The following is a 14,480-nucleotide window of genomic DNA, read 5'->3' on the forward strand; positions in this document are numbered from 1 at the left end:
CATACGCTATAAAATAATTTCAGAAGGTTCATGGATGCTGATGGGTTCCTGGATTCCAGGCTAAGAACTTCTGCTCTAGAAATTCCAAGATTTATCCCCAAATAAGGCCAAATCACCAGAGAAATGTGTCACGTATTGAGTTCTGTCTCACACTAGGCCCTCTGATTACACTTGTGTCAGATTGTAGAAACTACCTGGATACCTACTATCACATTTATAATATAAATGAGGTTAAGGGCTTCATTCTCTACATTGACGATCTTTTATATTAAGACCCATTTAAGATATTTCTCTTATTTTAAATTTTAATTCCAATTCTCTCCTTTTGTTTTTCCTGAGCAATGTCTTATCTTTTCATGGACAATGTGAATTTTATATAACTAGTCACATTTACCCTCCTACTTTGGCTCATCAAACTCAGAACCAAATTTATGCTCAAATTTAGCAAGCATTTGGAGGCTCATGGCCTGTATATCTGTGTTCTCTTGTTCTACCAGCTGTTAATTTCCTATACAATCTATGTTTCCCATGGCTTGGAATTTATATTTGGTTTTAGTGAATTGCTTGAGATCTTTTCTTCTCTCTCTTATACATATGTTCACACATGTGACAGTCTCCAGGTCCATGCAGGAATTTTGATTGGCCTCCAACCATGACCTGTGGTGGGCTGCAGATTACACCATGTGTGCTGCAACACATCCTCTCTCTCAGAACTAACCCTAACACACTTCTGGTTGCCAGCATCTGAGCGGAGAATCAGTGAATTTGTTTTGAGCTGTGAAACGCTTTGGGGAATCAGGCAGGGGAAAGTATAAAAGCTTATCATTAATTTTTCATATAAACAAGCAGACTTGGCTTCACTGAATTCTTCTTATACCCACATGAGGCAGTTATTATTTTTGTAAAGAGGAAATTGTGTCTCCTAAGTGTGATCTACCAAATTCTGTTGACAAAAGAGATTAGGAACAGGACGCAGCTTTGATTCTTAATCAATCTAGTAATGTTCTTTAACACTCATATGTCCAACTCATTTGTTCCTTTTTTCATTTCATTTAACTGTCAAACTTATCAGGTGTCTACTAGGTACCATTTATTGTGCTAGTTGATGTTTATATGAGCAAGACATGGCTCTTGCCGTCAAAAAAGGCAGAGTCCAGAAGGAAAATGGACAATTACAATACATAATAAGATAATATGATAGACAAGAGCAACATGAATGGTCATCAGAGAAGTATTTAACTTTTCTGTGGTAAGTAAGATATAGGAGACAAGGCAGAAGAGAGGAGAGGAAGGGAGAGAGAAAAAAGAAGAAAGTGAGTGTGATAGTGAGAGAATGAGTTAGTTAATATGTGTGTTGGTGTGAAAGGGGTGGTCATTGGGGAAACAGATGATGTCCACATTGACTTTCTAAAGATGACTATGATGGATGCTGTTGAAGAGGCAGGGAGGTATTTCCTATGGATGGAGCAGCAGGTGCCAAAGCACAGAGGTATCAGAAAGTTTAACTCAGGGACACCTGGTGGCTCAGTGGTTCAGCGCCTGCCTTCTGCCCAGGGCTTGATCCTGGAGTCCCGGGATCCAGTCCCACATCGGGCTCCCTGCCTGGAGCCTGCTTCTCCCTCTGCCTGTGTCTCCACCTCTCTCTCTCTCTCTCTCTCTCTCTCTCTCTCTCTCTCTGTGTGTGTGTGTCTCATGGATAAATAAATAAAATCTTTAAAAAAAAAAGAAAGAAAGTGTAACTCAGTCCCTACAGTTGATATATAAATTATTATTTCCTTAACTACGTAATATATATGTTTTAAGATTTTTATTTATTTGAGAGAGAGAGAGAGAGAATGAATACATATGAGGGGGGAGTGGCAGAGGGAGAGGGAGAAGTAGACTCCTTGCTCAGCACAGAGCCCAAAACTGGGCTCGATCCCAGGACCTTGAGACCATGACCTGAGCTGAAGACAGATGCTTAACTGACTGAGCCACCAGATATCCCATTAATATTTTTGAAGACATTCCTTAAATTTCACTTCTATCAAAAAGAATGTTAACTATAGTAACAAAGCAACTAACATGCTTACCTTAATATTGATTATAATATCAGGTTTCAAATTTAAATTTTTAATTAATTCTATTTGCTGCAGAGTAGTCATGGCATCCTGTGAAAGTGATGGTAATTCAGTGACAATATAACCTGTTGGATAAAATATAATTTGTAAAGTTGTATAATGTTATCAACATATGAGAGCATGGATTTGTTATTACTTTATAAAATATTATTTGCTTATTAATGAATATTAATATAGATCTTAAAATCTGTCAAATATTTTAAATTAATGGTTAAGTTTATTGCTACACGAAGTGTAACTGCGAATGATGTTTTTCTGATCATAAATAAAATCACTGAGCTAGGAGAAGACATCTTTACTTTCTTAATTACTTTTATTTCTTTAAAAATTCCCAATCAATTTATCTTAAGCATATGAGGCACTAGGGGAAGAAATTCCAAGCTAATAATTCTTGGAAGTGAGGAAAGCCATAAAGGTATATTAGAAGGGGTTATAGCATATTATTTTCTTTCTAATGCTAATATTTTATAGAATATGTACATATATAATATTTATATAAATATGGGGACTAGTAAAACACTCACATTCTCCCCATACAGCTTTAAAAACCAAAATGTTACCAGTATGATTTGGCTTAGCACATTGGCTTGCATCTCCACCCTGAAACCTAAATCTTTTCATTAAAATTCACCCCGTTTGCCATTATCACATTAATTTCCTTAATGTATTTATTTTTATAGCCTTTTAAAAAAAGATTTTGTTTATTTATTCATGAGAGACACAGAGACAGAGAGAGAGGCAGAGACATAGGCAGAGGGAGAAGCAGGTTCCATGCAGGGAGCCCGACGTGGGACTCGATCTCGGGTCTCCAGAATCATGCCCTGGGCTGAAGGCAGCGCTAAACCACTGAGCCCCTCCCAGGCTGCCCAATGTATTTCTTTAATTATGTCACTCTCTTGCTTGAGAAAATTTCCTCTTGTAAATAAAGTCTCAATTCTCTCAGAATTAAGGACTTCATCAATTTTTCTATTTTATTTTATTTTACTTTTTTTTAATTAAAAACTTTTTTCCTTGGAGTTCAATTTGCCAACATATAGCATAACACCCAGTGCTCATCCTGTCAAGTGCCCCTCTCAGTGCCTGTCACCCAGTCACCCCAACCCCCCACCCACCTCCCTTCCCACCACCCCTTGTTTGTTTCCCAGAGTTAGGTGTCTCTCATGTTCTGAATTTTTCTACTATTTTAATGGGACTTTTCTTTTCTTAAAAAAACTGACAGAAAAATTATGGTTATTAAGTTCTGGATATTTGGCAGACATTTTATCAATAGTGAATGGAGTGAGTTGGTCACTTCAAGGACAACTGATAGTATTTGTTGCTGAATACTGAATAAAATTCAAGCAAAAATTCAAATTTTAGAAAACATGTATCCACTGCCATAAACTTAACAACTTCCCAATTTTTAAAACTTTTCTTGATGAAATTGGTGGTGAAATTAATAAAAGTGATTTTTCGATAGTGTATAATGAAAAGCGTCAACGTTTGGAAAACCTGTACAACTTAGTAAATCAGTATTTTCCAAAATAACTACTGCATGGTGCCTCCAAATCATGCCTGGGTAAAAAAAACCCATCCAAATTCAAGACAAGACGAATGGATTTTAATGCAACAGAGTCTGAAAAGTTCCTTGATGTGGTTTCAGATTCTACAAGGCAACTGACCTTTAAGAAAGTTACTTGATGAGTTTTGATGTAGGATAAAGAATATTCACAATTATTCTAAAGGCTTTTAAAATATACTTCCCTTTTCTAACTACATATCTGTGTGAAGCTGGATTTTTCTCATATATTTCTTTTTTTTTTTTAAGATTTTATTTATTCATGAGAGACACAGGAGAGAGAGGCAGAGATACAGGCAGAGAGAGAAGCAGGCTCCATGCAGGAGCCCGATGTGGGACTCGATCCCGGGACTCCAGGACCACACTCTGGGCCAAAGGCAGGTGCTAAACCACTGAGCCACTCAGAGATCCCTCCCCATATATTTCAATAAAAACAATATATTGGAATAGATTGAGTGGAAGGAGATATGAGAATCCAGCTAGGCATTCTCTTAAGCCAGACATTAAAGAGATTTGCAAAAATATAAAACAATACCACTCTTCTCACTGTGTTTTGCTTTGAAGAATATAATTATTTTTATAAAATGTGCCATTAATGTGAACATGTGATTATTTTTATGATTTGTAAACAAATATTTTAAACATTTCTTAGTTTTAATTTCTAACATGATAAATACTTATAGATATAACCCAAGTAACCAAAAACTGTTTGGGGGCCTCAACAATTTTTTTAAGTATAAAGGAGTACTGAGAGTAAAAAGTTTGAGAACTGCTATCCTATGCAATGCCTAGAATAGTGTGATTTTAAAAAGTTATTAAGCATCTGTTGATAGGTGAATGAATGAATGTGTCTAATAAGCCAATCTCAAAATCTTCTCTTAAGATCATGCTTATTGTTTTTTATTTTACAAAAGCAGACCAACAAATATCATAGTAATCCAAAATTTCATTAAATCCTTAGGCACTTCTTCTAAGCTTTTTCAAATACTTTACTTTCCGCTAACTACGGGCAGGATTGCTATCCAGGGAAGCAATCCTAAGTAGTTTAACTTCAAAAGGCAGAAAGGGAGATCTCTTATCCTTGGTTTGGGGTATACGAGCTATAACCATGATTCTCTCCTGTCTTACTATAATCTTTTGTTTCCAACTGGGTTTACTCATTTGCTTTTGTTGTTGTCTTTGAAAGACTTTGAGTCAGTGGTGGTATCCTAAGGCATCCATTCTAGTCAAGTTTCTTTGAACCCAACATACCCCTGCAAGAATTTAGCCATGGCATTGTCTCAGGAACTGGGCCAGAACTTTCTCTACTTGCCACTTCCTGCTGTTTTTGCTTTTCATTGCCCTGACTTCTGACTTTCCTGGTTTGGTTTGGATCCTATTGTTAAATTATCCTCCATTTGATTAACCACCTTACTGGAAACTTGTCAAGACGCTGGGACGTGATGGCTGACATTAACCCCTGGTCTGACACATTTTAAGGATGAGTACTGTGGTGGAGGGGCCTATCCCTAGACTGAATTCAACCCTTTCCCAGCTCAGCCCTCCTGATTGGACATTTCCAGAGACCATCAGTCTCCAGAGGTCATGCCTTCCCCTTCTAAGCGACAGGGGGATTACATGATTCCTCCCTCTCATTCCCTCTGCTGACAACACTGCCCAATATCTGTGAATTACAAAGGGATGATAGAAAGCTGTTTGGCACTCTGTGTGCCGTGCTCTCCAGCACCACCCTGGTATTAGTATAATCACTGCTACTGCCTGGGCAGCTTATTAGGCATTTCAAGTGCAACTGTTTGTAGGTATCCTGGACTGCAGGCCGACATCTATATTGGAAGGACTTTAAAACCTGGTCTCTTTCCTAGCAGAAGCAGCACAAAAGCGAGTTGTTTCCATGGAGCCTGGTTCTCACCTGACAGGCCAGAGTGTCACGAATGGCACAGCTGAGGAGGTTAATTTTTTCATTTTTGTCTTCTTCTTTTTACCAATATTTATCATTTATAACATCTTTTTGTGGGTAAACTACTCTAAATTTTTCAAGAAGTAAGGGGAGATGAAGTATAAGCAAGAAGATAATTGCCTGCCTATCTGTATGTATACATGCTTCAGTTTCAATCACTACGCTTTGGGAGATCATTTATTGACCTGTGTTGGAATTCGGTCATTGTTCTTTTTACCTTTTTACTCATTTAACCTCCTACATTCTGAGTGTTTTCCTAAGCTCATCATCTTTATCACTGAGCAACAGATAGACTAACATATACACATATATAATAGAGAGATGGATGGATAGATGGATGGATGGATGGATAGATGTAGTTCGTTTTATATATCATCTATCTGTAGAGAAATCTTTCTACCTATAGATATAAATATAGATACAGACATAGTTTGCAGTGACGTCTGCTTTTGCTACTTCCACTACTGATTTGCTTTGGCAATCATGTTTTTGGCTTTACTGCATTTTATTTTTATCCCTGTATTCTTAATAGTCACAATGTCCTCTTACACCCCAAGGATATAAAACAGCTTGCTAAGTTTTTCTTCTTCCGTTTAATAAATCTATTTCAGGCAGATAATTTTCTCCCCGGCACACCTTTATTCTTCTTCCTTATTTTGCAAATGTCATAGGGTTTTCTCTTCTGTTTAGCCCTTCTGAGCTTTAGCAGTCTTTGTGTTGAGAAAAGTTAGGCCCTAAACCCCTGCTCAGCATCTGTTTGATGGCAGCAAGGCTTCTTGGGTCCAGAGTGAAAAGGTAGATTGAGACAACAGATGGAAGTCTTGCCCCTAGCTGGTGCCAGAAGCTAAGCTCGTGCCATTCTAGTTCCCATTTCTGCCTTTTAAGTGTGGATTAATGCAGTGGAGCCTAGTGAGCCACAGACAGGACTCAGTATTAAAACTCTGACTGAGGGATCCCTGGGTGGCGCAGCGGTTTGGCGCCTGCCTTTGGCCCAGGGCACGATCCTGGAGACCCGGGATCGAGTCCCACATCGGGCTCCCGGTGCGTGGAGCCTGCTTCTCCCTCTGCCTGTGTCTCTGCCTCTCTCTCTCTCTCTCTCTCTCTCTCTCTCTCTCTCTCCTCTCTGTGTGTGTGTGACTATCATAAATAAATACAAATTAAAAAAAATTTTAAAACTCTGAGTGAGTGGGAAAGCAGTCAGCAGAGGCTGTTGGCACTGTGAGAAGGGCCATAGCAGTGTTGATGCTTCTGCTGGATAACACAATGCTCAAAGAAGACTGAATCATTTAAATTTTTTTTTTTTTACAAATGTAGAATCTGAAGAATAAAAGAAAGTAAGCAAGCAAATAAAAATATCTAAGCTGCTTAAATGAATTCAGGCTCTGAGATTTTCCCACATCAGGGCAGAGGAAAGAACAACTTCAGAAAATATGCATGCCTCGGCTAAAGCACAAGTTTTAAGGTGCTTTGATAGCCACTGATTTATAAAGATAAACATACCAAAGTGAGAAACTTCGAGGGAGTTGAGCTTCTCCAACATTAGCTTTATGACAAGTTCATCTGGAATGCTTTGACCACTGAGCAGCATTGATTGCAACTAAGAACCAGTAAAGACAGTGTACATTAGTGTATTTACATTTGTGATACAGAGCTTTTTTAAAAAATTTAAAACATAATAACTTTGAAACTTGGATATACCTTAACTCCTGATTCAGTTTCACTGGCCATCTGTTCTTCCAAAATTGGTAAAGCTAAAATATGAATTCAAAATATTAGCACGAACTGATATTATAATTGGCAAATTAAGAAACACATCTGTGCATTTTATAACTGGTAACAAAGATTAATGTTTGTATATCACTTTAAGAGTTTACAAAGCACATTTATATGCATCATGTTGTTTAAGCCTAACCAAAGCATGAGGCAGATGTATCCCACAGAGAACTTGTCTCTGCCACTTGCTAGGTAAAAGACATTGAGGAAGCCAACTTCTTAAATACCTCTTGACCTCACATGCTTATGCCCTGTATGGTACACGAGAGAACATGAGAATGAAATGACATTATGTACATGACTGTGATTTGGAAATTGCAAAGTGCCCCTCAAAAGTATACACTAGTATTATTAGTCCAGATACTTCTATAGCCATAGAAGTTATATCCAAGCCCATTAATTTTGCACTCTGGTTATATAAAAGGAAAGTATGCATCAAGAAAGGTAAAAATAGATAAACACTGATCAGAAAAAGGGGGCCTGAGACTGGAATTCCAATGATTTGTTTCTTGTTTAAGAGGAAATATTCCATCCCTTGTAGGAGACATCCTGGATTCAGGAACTGAATTATGTCCCTAGCTGCAAGTAATCTATGGATTGTTCTCCCCAAAATTGTATCAGATTGCAATTTCACTAACAGCACGTGGAGTCCTCATTTCATAACATTCTTGCCAAAAATGATTATAGAAACTTTAAAGATTTCTTATCAATTTGATAGGCGAATGTGGATCAGTGTTATTTTAATTAGCATTTCTTTGAATAACAATAAGGTCAAACTCTCTTTTTCTAAAAAAAAATCTCTTTTCTTATATTTGTCTATTTTTATTTCTACTTTTATGAATTGCCGATTCATTCTTTTGCTTATTTTTCTATTATGACATAAGTAGTCTTATCGATTAAAAGAATATTTTATATAAAGACAACAGTCCTCATATTATATACTGCAAAAGATGCAAAGCAAAATAATAAATATCATTGAAAATAATTAAGTCTTGAAAAATGCTCTCAAGAGCAGCTGTGAGAGTTCCTTCTCATCTTTCATAAGGAGACACCCTCAAACACACATGTACCCAATAGTTCTAAATGAGGGAATTAGAGAATTAGAGGAAGTAGAAAGGAGTCAAAGACATTTCATAAACCATCCTAACTTCTATGAACAAAACGGAGACTAACCAAAAAGGAAAAATATGTCTGATGCTATTATGAAGATAATATTTACTAGGTTGATAGTGATGTATGATAAAGCAATTATAACAAAATGTTAAACATAGAATATAGATGGTGTATTCTTTACATTTTTATGCATATTTGAAAATTTTTATAACAAAATATTGGGGGGGAAAGGTAAAATTTACCTTCTACACGAATACATTTCCATGCCTGTGTTATCTGATGAGCTAAGGTTGTCTTCCCAACTCCCTTAAAAAGAAAGATGTTATTTAAAACCCAAAAGGACAGGCATTTGCCAGTGAAATAGTTATTCTCATTTTAAAAGACTCTATTGATGGTTTCAATACAAGAATATTATCAAACAAATTTTTTGTCCACAAAATAAATGAACAGCAGACCCTAGATATTTATAGCTTAATTTTCCTCTACTAATTGTCACATTTGCCACATTTTTTGAAGTTATTTATTTATTTATTTATTCATTCATTCATTCATTCATTCATTCATTCAGGAGAGACACAGAGAGAGGCAGAGACACAGGCAGAGGGAGAAGCAGGCTCCCCGCAGGGAACCAGATGTGGGACTTAATTCGGGACCCTGGAATCATGCCCTGCGCTGAAGGCAGACGCTCAACCACGGAGCCACCCAGGCGTCCCTGAAGTGATTTAAATAACATTTTTTTAAATTAAGAAAATAGCCCTGAAACCAGGCAGCTGTACCATTATGGCATTGCATTCCAGATACTGTCCTCTTTTGATTGTCAAATTCTGTAATTTTGAATACATATCATTGTGACTATATTGAAGTCCATCACTTTATCTCCTTTCTAAGTTTCTAATCATGAATGTTTCAACAGACTTCCACTTAGTAACTTCTAAGAACAAAACTATTCCTTCTTCATGGACATCCTTGAAAAGTATCATATTTTAAAGACAAAAGATCACTTTAACGAAGTAGCACTTGACCCTGTGCTGCTCTCTGTACTTGACCCTGTGACAACTGCTCTCACTGTTGACTTTTAAAACTCTATTATATGTAAAGAAACATAATGAAAAGTTATTGGAACCATTTTTTGGTACCTATTCCAGGGTCTACATAAATCAATTAAATTAAATCAAGGATGGGATCCAGCCCTTAGTCTCTGCTGTTCTGAAGAGGCTCTTTAATAACCAGCTCAGGCTCTCTAATGGTAACTACCAACTAGCTCAATGACTGAAAATACCTCTTATCTAGAGGTCCTTACTAGAAATGCCTGGAAAGGCAGGCTATCTTATGTCAGTCATTTTTGGTTTCTTCTTATTTTGTGGGAAGACAACATATAGGTCCTTGAACACACTGTGGGCAAAGTAAAAGCACATTGTGTCTCAATAGCTTCAAATATTAAGGAGAGAGCCCCAGTTTGTCTCTGTAGTGTTCTACTTTCACATACCGAGAGAGCCTTACAACAAATTTCACAGGAAGTTTTATATGCAAACTATGTTTGAAATAACCTTGGATCACAGACTAACAGTTGTCATGGTGCAATGCTTTGATAAGTTCAATTTCTTCCTAATATGAAAACAAAGATACATACAATGTAGGTTCTTTTCAATTACAGTGCATAAGACAAGATAAAGCTTACAAACAATATTATATCAGGTTTGAAGTCATACAACGAAAGTCTAACAGTCAAAAAAATTAGCACACTGTGGTTTTCATTCTTGTATGGTAACACAATATTATGAATTTTTTAATTTTAAAAATCAAAAAAATATAGTAAATAATAATAAGAGATAACTTACTGGTTTCCCAAATATAACGAAGCAAACAGGTTTAGACAGCAAAAAGTTATATTCAGCTTCATCTTCATTAAATATGTCTGCAAAAGAATGCTCTTCTATTTCCTCTTGAGAATTCATAATATAAAACACTATAATAAGAAAGAGTAAGATTGTTAGTGACTAATTTAGCTGGAAGAGGCAGGCAGGTTAGGGAGAATGAGAATACCCCGAGAATTTACTTAGTCCAGAAGCCACTCCACACCACTAAACAGGATTTGGCTGATACTTACAAATAAATTAAACTTATCTATTAAAACAATACCAGCTTGGGGCACCTGGGTGGCTCCATGGTTGAGCAGCTGCTTTTGTCTCAGGTCATGATCCTGGGGTTCTAGGATCGAGTCCCACATGGGGCTCCCCGCAGGAGCCTGCTTCTCCCTCTGCCTATGTCTCTGCCTCTCTCTCTCCATGTCTCTCATGAATAAATAAATAAAATATTTTAAAAAAATAGCAGGCTCTTAGTTTGAGACAAAAAGCAAAATCTAGCTATATGTCATACAAAAGATAGCTAAACCAAAGAGTTTCTGAAAGACTAAATTAAGGAAAAATACATATATACATACATAAACATATATGTTATGATGTATGTATTCAATTAAAGATCAAAATAAATGTTATATATGCATTCATATATATGTGTTACACAGATGCACATATATGTATGTATATGTATATGTATGTGTAGGGACTACTAATGGCTCTAACAGAAATCTGAATGGAAATTAGAAAATATGTGAAGCTGAAAAAAAAATATATACATAACAAAACTAAGGAGATATAGCTGAAGTAGTACTGAGAAGGCTTAAATAGATTAGAACCAAAGAAAGTCTGAAAAGTACATGAGATGAGCTCACCACTTTTAAGATGTTGGGGTAAAAAAACCCAGGAAAAACAGAAAAATATATTTTAAAAGTTAACAAAATATAAAACAAACAAATATAGAGAGGATCACCAAAGATACATACCAGTATTTTGAAAAAACGTATAAATAGAAAGCTCTGTCAAGAATGATAAAGAATATAGTAGGCACAATTAAACAATATTACACATCAGTTTCTTAAAAGTGTGTTTTTTTATATTTTGAAACTAAGATTTTGTTGTTTTTTTGTTTCTAATGGTCATTAATCAGAGAATATTCTCCATGGTATATTAACGTTTTGAAGTTTGTTGAGGTTTGCCTTATGGCCTACTATATTAAAAACTCCTTGAAAAGGATATGTGATTTATGTTTATTTGATATAGTACTCTTCAAATGAGGTTTACATCAACTTTGTGAATTTTATGCTTAAATCTTCCATAATGCTTATTGATTTATTGTTTACTTGACCAAGCAATATTAGACACAGAAAGGAGGAAGGGCTACAAAGATAACAATGCTATAGATATAATACAGATAATTCAAGTATATCATAAACAAAGTTATCCCAAATAAATTTGAAAACTTAAACAAAATTGATAAATTCTTACAAAAATCAGCTTCTCAAGAAAAAAAGAGAAAATCTGACTGGTTCTATAGCCATTAGGAAAACCATATGGTTTTTCAAAGAGTTCCAAGACTTACAATCTTATAGACACTCTTTCAGAGAAAAGATAAAGTGGAGACTTCTTACAACAGTTTATCAGTCTTATAGAACCTTTACCTAAATCAGAGAAGAGTGTGAAAAAGCAAAATTATGTACCAATTTCATTCATGAACAAGATTTTAAAAATCTTAATATTAGGTAACTGAATCGAGCAAATTGTGATAAGATAGTAACATCATGACCAAGTTGGGCTTTCCCCAGGAACTCAAGACTGGCTTAATATGAGGATTTAATTTAACATATTAAAAGAGAAAACTGTATGATCATTTTAATAGATGTAGAAAAAGTATGAGACAATCAACACCCTTTAATGATTAATAAAAAATAAATCTCTTAGCAACTAGGAATAGAAGGGAATTTCTTTAACCTAATAAAAGGTATAACAAAAGACAAAAATTACATTTAATGACTAAATATTAAAAATTTTCTTTTTAGGTCATAATAAGACTAGAGAAAGAAAACTGTAATTATTCCCAGTTGATGTGATTGTCTACATAGGAAACAAATATATTACAGGTAAATTCTGAGAATTAATCTGGTAATCCAATTTGCTGGATTCAAAATTATACAAAATTCAATTGCATTTCTATACAGCATGAATTGCTAGAAACTGTAACTAATGATAAAAAGACTTATCTTTGCAGCAAAATAATAAAGTAACCAGGATTAAATATTATAAAAGATATATAAGCCCTTAATGGAAAATTACAAAAAACTTACATAATGACTTTAATAAGCATATTTCAAAAATGGAACAAAACTATGTCCCAGTGGTCTGGGACACTGTTCATGGAATGATGAAAATGGATTTGGGGGGCTATATGCTTCCAGGTAAATGGAGTATGATTATATGTCTCTGTGGAATTTAAGAATATTCAAATAGGCTTAATATACCAATATTATTTTAAAATATCATTATGAAACAAAACATAGGAAGAATTACTACTAGTACATTGAAAAGATTGAGATGAAAACTTCATGACAAAAGAACTAAAACTGCAAGTTATTTTTAGCACCAAAAAATAAGTAATGCTGCTATAAAATGTAGTTATAAAGAAGAAAATGCATTTAAACCTTTTAGAGAGATGGTACATTTATTAAAAAGTATTAAGTGCACTAAAATCAGGGCCCTAAGGCCTGCAATGGAACATTTAGGTGGGGGTCTAAGTACTCTGAACCCCAGGATTACCTGTGGTAGGCAGGAAACTAGGCATGAGTAGTAAGAAGATGGACCTTAGACATCCTGATAGAGAGCCTCAACTGAGGACTGCCCAGGGGAACCCCCCCCCATTCCACCCATCTAGCAGTCGGTCTGCAGTTACATCTCAGCAGAAGAAGTTAAGTTTGCTGTGCTTACTGCATTTGTGCAGAAAATAGCCTCTTGTCCTTACTTAACCTATACCTCTAGAGAGCAGAGGGTGGAGTAGGGTGTCAAAGGGTCACAGAGGTGACATGTTAAATGGATTTGTTAAATGAGGACATGTTAACTGAGACCAGAGATTGCACCAGCCAACTCTGCTCTTTGGGATGGCCGGAGGACATTCCCTTCATTAAGGCTATAAGGAATGAACTAGTAGGGGGCACTAGTATCATTAATAAGCTCAGGGGTGGCTATCTTTTGTAGGCCAGGATTGAAGGCAGGGGGAAAGGCTGCTCTGATACTGGGGTCTGGTGTTTCAGTGGGGATGACAGGGTCTGGAAGAGCAGAGGCCAGATGGCAGCACTTAACCATCAGAGGCTAAGTAGGTATAATTGCTAGAATGGACAGCATGTCCAGCATGTCCAGCATGGCAACCAGCAAGACCTCCCAGAGACCTGTGGTGATGGCTGATAAGCCACAGAATTTTTAGGGGTGAAACAGATGAGCAGTCAATGAAAATGTTGATGAACTTACATTTCTAAAAAGGATGAAGGGGAAGGGAAGTGAGTCAAAGGCTGATTCCAGCAGCCACAGTGGAAAATTTTGATTCCTTTCCCAGTTCCTGGCTCCAAAGCCCATTTATTGAAGGAGAGGCAAGGAGCTCTTGAGAATAGACCCTACAATACCGTAATGAGTATTCACAATGGGGATTCCTCAATCCTTCTCCAAGAGAAGCTACAACCATTAACTGAGAATACACACTGAGGAAATGGGACCATCCTCCTCTTTCAAGGACAATAGGACACAGGGTCTGAGCTGACACCAACACAGTGGCTTCAAAATGCCATCATGACCCTCTGTAATAGTGAAAGCAAATGGAGAACCAGAAGTAATTGGAGTCTTGGTTTAAGTTTGTCTTACGCTGCAGGATCTGCAGGACTACTTTGTGGTTATTTTCCTGGTCCCTGAATATGTAAGGGGAGTGCAGCTGGCAAAACCTTTCCAGCGATTCCCTGCCTATGGAGTAAGAACCAATGTGGTAGCGAAGCCAGGGGGAAGCTCATGAAACTGCTTACCATGGCCCCTGGGCCAGATAAATAATAGTAATCCATTCTGAATGAACAATATGGAAGGGTGCT

The 14,480-nt window shown here is 36.4% G+C and overlaps 1 protein-coding gene across 1 annotated transcript in view; it reads right to left on the reverse strand.

Moving 5' to 3' along the window:
• The window catches only part of AK9 (adenylate kinase 9), a 114,149-nt gene that overhangs the window by 94,659 nt on the left and 5,010 nt on the right, over nt 1-14,480 (reverse strand). The window contains exons 2-6 of the mRNA XM_055330350.1: nt 10,360-10,487; nt 8,764-8,827; nt 7,334-7,386; nt 7,136-7,232; nt 2,073-2,185 (exon numbers count right to left, since the gene is read on the reverse strand). Coding sequence (XP_055186325.1) covers nt 2,073-2,185; nt 7,136-7,232; nt 7,334-7,386; nt 8,764-8,827; nt 10,360-10,476 — 444 coding nt within the window. The 5' untranslated portion in view covers nt 10,477-10,487. The remainder of the gene's footprint in view (nt 1-2,072; nt 2,186-7,135; nt 7,233-7,333; nt 7,387-8,763; nt 8,828-10,359; nt 10,488-14,480) is intronic.

Source organism: Nyctereutes procyonoides, unplaced genomic scaffold, assembly GCF_905146905.1.
Source record: "Nyctereutes procyonoides isolate TBG_1078 unplaced genomic scaffold, NYPRO_anot_genome, whole genome shotgun sequence".
Classification (NCBI taxonomy): Eukaryota; Metazoa; Chordata; class Mammalia; order Carnivora; family Canidae; genus Nyctereutes; species Nyctereutes procyonoides.